This window comes from Equus quagga, chromosome 2 (assembly GCF_021613505.1).
Source record: "Equus quagga isolate Etosha38 chromosome 2, UCLA_HA_Equagga_1.0, whole genome shotgun sequence".
NCBI lineage: Eukaryota > Metazoa > Chordata > Mammalia > Perissodactyla > Equidae > Equus > Equus quagga.
In genome coordinates, this window is record NC_060268.1 from 174,749,045 (window position 1) to 174,756,311 (window position 7,267).

Genomic DNA, 7,267 nt, shown 5'->3' on the forward strand with positions numbered 1-7,267 from the left:
CACATCCAGGCTGTGCACGTGCAGCCTTTGTGTCTGTCCTGGCAGGCTGATGGCTTCTGGTTTAATGAAGCAGATCTATCTCCCTTCCTTTAAAGGAAGTGAGAGAAGTGTTCCTTCAGAAAATAGAGTTAAAGTCTTTCTTTTTCTTGTAGTATCTCCAAAGCTTTGGGATAAACAGTGAATTTCACCAGTATTCCTGACTTTACAAGTAATTTTTAGCCCATGATGGATATTGTTCCCTAGCTGTCCGTTGCTCTTAAGAAGTGATGTGCTGACTTTTTCATGTCATTGAATCTTGTCTTGCCATCAGTTTAAGTTTCTGCATTGTATTCCATTGCACAGCCATGCCCACAAATTTTTTAAACCCCGGTTGTTGGATATTCAAGTTGTTTATATTTCCCTGGTATTCTAAATGACCCTGTGCTGAGAAATGTGTTTATAAATAATTTTTCACATGCTTTCTCACATTTTCCTTTAAGACACAAATAGATTTACTGGTCTAAATTTAACATAGTGCCTGGTGCATAGAATGTTCTTATTCAATGCTAAGTCGTTATGTTAAGTATTTTAGGGTCTTTGTTTTGTATATGGTCAAATTGCCATTAAGAACTATTGTAAAATTACAGAATTATGAAAAAGATAATCTGATCTCTCTCAGGTAGCTCATAGTATTATGAGCTATTATGGCGAGGGCCAGGTCATCCAGAGTTTGTACGCAGGTTAAAATGCTGACTTTATCTTAAGAGCAGCCGGAACTGTGAAAAGTGTTAAGCTGGGGAATTACAACATGAGAATTACGTTTGCACAACATGCTTGTCTTTTCTGCCAAACTGTGCACATCCTGAGGGTAGAGACTATGTCTACTTTTTTCATGATTGCAATCTTATGATATAGCGTCATGTCTGTCATTCCATAAACATTTGTAGAAAGAATAAATGAAGAAATGAATGATTGGATGATATATAATTACTGTCGGCGTTTTTATGTATATTCCATATACACATACCACACACTCGCACAAATTACAGCAAGCTTTACAACCTATTTTATGACATCCTTGTTCACTTGAGTATATAATAAATAATTTTCTCATTGCCTAAAAGGTAGCATTTTTATGGCATTGAAATTATTTCTATGCCATAAAGTTGATTGGCTGTATGTTTTTATGCACATATCATGATTTATTAAGCAATTAATAATTGTAGGACAAAAGAATTGATTCTTTCTCATAATATTTTATATACTTAGTTAAGTTGCACACAGTAATACGTTTATTTTATTTTATAATTGTCCTTATTATATTTTTAGAAATTGTAATGCATATCCTTGTCTCTAAAACTTTGGCCTTTTCCTGGATTATTTCCCACTGTAGAAATAGAACTTCTGGGTAGCATATTTTAAAGGCCAAATTCTCTTTAAGAATCACTGTTTTCCCAAAGAATAAGAGAAAATATTTGCAAATCATACGTCTGATAAGAGACGAATCTAGAATATATAAAGACCTTTCACTAATAATAAAAGTCAAATAACCCTATTAAAAAATGAGTGAAGGATCTGACAAGATATTTCTCTATAGAAGATGCACAAACAGTCAGCAAGCTCATGAAAATATGCCTAACATCATTAGCTATCAGGGAAATGCAAATCACAGCCACAAAGGGATGCCACTTCCCAGCCGGTAGGTTGGCCAGAATCAAAAAGTCAGATATTGCAGTTGGCCAGGCTGTGGGGCAAGCACCGCCTCACACGCTGCTGCTGGGAACGGACGACGGTGCGCCTGCCGTGGGAAACAGTTCGGCGCTTCCTCAGAAAGGTAAACATAGAGTTGCCATGGACTCAGCAGTTACACTCCTAGGCATATTCTCAGAAAGGACAGCATCAGTCCACACAGAAACTTACATACAATGTTCATAGATGGCAGCATTACTCCTAACAGCCCCAAAGTGGAAACAACCCACATGTTCATCATGGCGAATGGATAAACCAAACGTGGTTACCCATACAGTGGACTAGTATTTGTCAATGAAAAGAATTTCAGTCCTGATGGATGCTACAACATGGATGAACTTTGGAAACGTTCTGTTAAGTGAAGGAAGCCGGTCACGGAAGACCACAAACTGTGCTTCTATCCGTGTGAGATGTCAGAATGGGCAAATCTGTGGAGACAGAAAGCAGATTGGTGGTTGCCTGGGGCTCAGATACTGAGGGAAAATGGGGAGTGACTGCTAAGGGCGCAGGTCTCTCTTCGGAGTGATGAAGATTTTCTAAAAGGGACTGTGGTGATGGTTGCAGAACTCTGACTATATGAACACCATGGAATTGTACACTTCAGAAAAACAAACAGAAAGAGTTATAAATAAGGAAAAAAACAGTTTTAATTTATATCTCCTCTGAGTACATAAATATTTTTAAATAGTCTTTTAAAATAAGCCGAGCAACAGAAAATTTGAATGCTTGATGTTGTTTATCCCTCTCTGGTAAATAATGATAGCTAATATTGTTTGGGGCTAACTATTATGTGCCGGGCACTGTTCTAAGGGTTTACAGATATTGTCTCATTGGGTACCTGTAAGAATCTGATGAGCCAGGTGCCATTATCACCCCCATTTTTCAGATGAGGAAACTGAGGCAGAGCAGTTAAGTTACTTGCTTAAGATCATGGAGCTGATAAGAGCAGGGCCAAGACACAAGCCCAGGCCTTCTGTGGCAGAAGCCCTGCTCCCGACCCCGCTTTATGAGGCTTCTTGTCAAGTGGCCGAATCTCCTGCTCCCGGGAGACACGAGGGAACACGTAGCGGTCCAGGGTGCTGTCCCTGGGCCAGCTCTCCCCTCAGCCAGGATTGATCCCCACCTCCCTCCCTGTGACCAATTGAACAATGCCAACAATCACTTTGTTGCTTTCTTGGCATTTGTGCCACAAGGTGATACATGCTCCCTCTGAAACTTGGGTCACCTCTTACCAGGGAATCACTGTTCCAGGCCCAATGGGGGAGGCAGAGACTCAGGTCAACGCCCCTAATGTGGGGTGGCCTATGGCCAGGCCTGAGAGGCGGCTTGTTTAAGGAAAAATGGAGTCACGTTGTAAGTGCAGAGGATGAAACCTGAGGACTCTTACCCAGACGACGTCACAACGCCCCTGAAGACCCAACACAATGACAATGTCCCTCCCTCTCTCCTCTCTAGGACCCTTTTCAAATTGTGGTGGCTTCTTATTCCATGCCAGTGGGACATTTTCCAGCCCGTCCTATCCTGGATATTACCCCAACAACGCGGAGTGTGTCTGGGAGATAGACGTGAACTCTAGCTATCGCATAAACCTGGGCTTCAACCATCTGCAGTAAGTGACACTCGGTCCTCTGGGGAAGGATGTGTCCTCCTCCACACACCCTGTGGTTCGGACTGTGTCCTGGGCTGGGATGGTTTTCGTTCATGTGCCCTGGACTAGATTTCAGGTTGCTCTGATTCCTATCACGAAGCATGAGGCAATACTGGGGAGTCCTTTGATTTGATTGAAGAAGGGCAAGAAGAAAATCTTAGATTCAATAGCATCACTGATATAAAGTCCAAACTATCTATAAAATATAGGAGCAATAGGACCTTCGAGGTTGACATGAATCCGTTTTCTCATACAGGCTGGAGATACACAGTAATTGCAATTATGATTATGTTGAAATCTTTGATGGATCACTCAATAGCAATAATTTGCTGGGGAAAATTTGTAATGGCACCAGGCAAATATTCACATCTTCTTCCAACCGAATGATTGTTCGATTCCGAAGTGATGTCACTGTCCAAAACACCGGCTTTTCTGCTTGGTATAACTCCTTTCCAAGAGGTGAGTGCAAACTAGACGTGAGCTTTGAGGCTCAGTGTATTTTCACAGCCCCCTCCTCTGCATGCATTGTGGTTCCCACAGGAAACCCAAGAAGGGTTTCAGCAATGTGCTGCCCGTTCTCCCTATCTCTGACCGTGACTGTGGTAAGCCAGGGCAGCCAGGTGTGGAGAATAGGGGAAACACCTTGGCTTGGACTTGCCACCAACTCCCTGGGGGACCTACTAACTCTCCTTGCTGAGCCCACACCTCCCCATCTGGAGGCTGGAGGGGTCTGAGCTCTAGTAACGTCTGGAGCTCCTTCCAGCTTCCTCATGGAGCTGTCTGTACCGTGACCAGTGCCATTTGGTGACTTTGGGAATGAGGAAAGGCCCATGGGTTATTTGGTCTTGGAGATGTGTTGTGGGCCATGGCCATCATATTTACGGCATGTCTTTCAGACGCCAGCTTGAGATTAGTCAACTTCAACTCCTCCTCTGGTGCATGTGCCGGGCGTGTGGAAATTTACCATGGTGGCAACTGGGGGACAGTTTGTGATGATTCCTGGGACATTCAGGATGCCCAGGTGGTCTGCAGACAGCTGGGGTGCGGTGATGCAGTATCAGCCCTGGGAAACGCCTATTTTGGCTCTGGCTCTGGCCCCATCACCCTGGACGACGTGGTGTGCTCAGGAACGGAATCTACTCTCTGGCAGTGCCGGAACCGAGGCTGGTTCTCCCATAATTGCGCCCACCACGAAGATGCTGGAGTCATTTGCTCAGGTATCACGTGATGTCATCCTTGGCCTGCTACTAATTGAGAGCTAAAGACAGGCGACTGGTGGTGTCTGTCACTCAGTTCAGGGCATGGGGGCAGGCAAGAGCTTGTCCCCTTGGTCTGTTCACTCCAGGAGACCATTCATAGGCCACTTTATCTCTGGTGGGCGTCTGGTCCCTGAGGCCATTACGCTGGACACACAACTGGAGTCCTGAGTGTGTTCTTCTCTCTCATTTGCTCTGTGACCTTTAGCAGTGAGTTAACCTCTCTGAGCTTCAGTCTCCTCGTTTACTCAAAGTAGATGATCATGATTGTTCCTGCCTTCAATGGGAGGCAGAGAATTTAAATGGGTAATGTGTGTAAACTCTTTGAACAATTCCAACAAGTAGGAAATGATGAATAAATGATGGTGTAATGATCCTGGCTGTGACACTGATGACCCCCAAGCAACAATGGGGCTGGTGGAACAGCTGGGGAAACCCACTTAGGCCTCCTGCTAGCAACACAGGCTCCACAGCAAGGACTCAGTGGACCCCACATGCACTCACTGAGTCAGACTCTGTGTGGCATGGCTGTGCCCCTCTCATCGCCTCTCTTCAGGCCCACTTTAGGGACTGATGCTTTTCCTCTATTCTTTTTTAGGACACTATACAACGACCCCTGGTAAGCGCCATGATCTCCATCGCCTCTCCTGGCTGCCCCTCTCTGCCACTGCCCTTGGATCGTGCAGGGCATGTTTGTCGCTTGTGCCTTCCCCAGCACGTGGCAGCCCCTGCAGCTGATGTCCCACCCCAAGGAGAGCTGGGCCTCTCTCTAGGCTCCTCTCTGTCCTTCAGTAGCCTGCCCAGCATGAGATTCTGGTCTCTGGTCTGTCCCATGGAGAGCCAGCCACCTGTGTAGGCCCTGCCTCTCCCCTCTGGCACTAGACCCTGGGCAGTGTGGGTGGGATGGGGCCTGCATCCTTGTTGAGCTCGGTGTGTAACCAGCAGAAGCTCCTGATCACCGGCTCCTGAGCTCCTGGTGAACCTGCTCTGAGTGCTCCCAGCACACCCCTGGCTCCTTGAGACCTTCCTCTCCATCCCACCCTCACTCCCTCTCCCCCTGGCTTCCTACAGCAGAGCAGCTTCAGGCCCCCCTGCCCCCATTCTCCATTGCAGCCAGGGTCATCTAGGAAATGCAGTGTCAGTCCCAGCCTCGGCACCTTCGAGTGACTTCTCAGGGAGTTCTGGACACAGATCCCACAGCTCAGTATGATCTCTTGGGCTCTCCACGGTTCACTCCTTTCGTCTGATTGGTTCCCTCATCTCCCTGCTCCATCCACACTGATGTCCCCCAAATGTGCCAGGCAGTCTCTTACCTGAGTCCGTTTGCACATGCTGTTCCCTCTGCCTGGAACACCCGTTTCCACCTTTTTACCTGCCTGCCTGATTACCTGTCCACTTTTCCCTGCTCCGTTTGGGTCAGGATCCAAAGCTCTGGGCTCCCGGTATTGCCTGGGTTTTGCTTGGTCACAGCCCCATCCCACTACATTGGGGTTTACTCTTTTCCATCGTCTCCTGCAGGCTGTGAGCTCCCTGAGGGCAAGGCCTGTATCCAGCGTCCCACTGTGAGCCCAGGGTTGGCACATTTCTGGCCGAGGGGGAAGCCAGCACTTAGTAACTGTGTCAAGGATGCCAGGAAACTGATCATTGTCTTTTCTCTTTGTCAACAGCTCCTGTTTACAACATCACCCTTCCAACCAGTAAGTTCTGAGCTCCTGACAAATCCCCTTTCCCTTCCCCTCAGAGGCAGGGACACTGGGCGGAGGATGACGAGAATGAGGAGGAGAGGCTCCCTAAGTTCAGCCCCCCTGGCAGGGGTCCCTCTGGCTCTCAGTGGCCTCTCCAGGTCCAGGCCCCCTCCTGGCCCTCTGTGGCCGGTCGGGTCCAGGCCCCCTCCTGCTGGGTTTCCGTCTTGGGAATTGTTTAAAAATTTTCCCCGGTGACTGTGCAGTGTGCTCTAGGGGCATCAGCATTTCCATTTTGTTCTGACAGCAAATTATTCCTGCGGAGGCTTCCTGTCCCAACCTTCAGGGCACTTTTCCAGCCCATCCTACCCTGGGAACTATCCGAACAACGCCAAATGTGTCTGGGACATTGAAGTCCAAAACAACTACCGTGTGACTGTCGTCTTCAGAGACGTCCAGTGAGTGCGGGTGCAAAGCAGATCATGGGGGACCTTGCAGGCCTTCTGGAGGGAATGGACGGTGCCTATCCTTCTGGAGAGATGTTTGGCGGGTGGAAACTTGTTCTTGTGGGTTCAGTGTTGACCCAGCACAGAGGCAGCCCGTGGAGGCGGGGCCAGGAGGAGAGCCCTGGTTTAAATCCCGGTTCTGTCGCTGATTGGCTGAGGGACTGTGGGACATCAGGAGATTGCTATCCTGAGCCTCAGGCAAAGAGGGGAGTGAGACACCTGCTTTCCTCCCCTCACCCATTCTGGGAAGGTCACCAGAGAGACACATGAAAGCACCTGGGAAATGGTAGCCAATGGGGGGATCACTGTTAGGTGTAATGATAATGCAAGGAATCCTATTGACAGCCACACTAGTTATTTTGTATCCTTTTCCCTCCACTCCCTGCTTCTTTGGGGTGAGTCCGGGGGCCAGGCAGGGGTGGGGAAGTCCTGCTGCAGAGCTTGGGT

At 47.8% G+C, this 7,267-nt stretch overlaps 1 protein-coding gene across 1 annotated transcript in view; it reads left to right on the forward strand.

The window, feature by feature from the left end:
* LOC124235252 (deleted in malignant brain tumors 1 protein-like) overlaps positions 1-6,805 on the forward strand; it is a 26,260-nt gene extending 19,455 nt beyond the window's left edge. Inside the window, exons 10-15 of the mRNA XM_046652838.1 lie at positions 3,143-3,337; positions 3,633-3,835; positions 4,273-4,593; positions 5,231-5,251; positions 6,300-6,329; positions 6,622-6,805. Coding sequence (XP_046508794.1) covers positions 3,143-3,337; positions 3,633-3,835; positions 4,273-4,593; positions 5,231-5,251; positions 6,300-6,329; positions 6,622-6,776 — 925 coding nt within the window. The 3' untranslated portion in view covers positions 6,777-6,805. The remainder of the gene's footprint in view (positions 1-3,142; positions 3,338-3,632; positions 3,836-4,272; positions 4,594-5,230; positions 5,252-6,299; positions 6,330-6,621) is intronic.
* Positions 6,806-7,267: the final 462 nt, after the last annotated feature.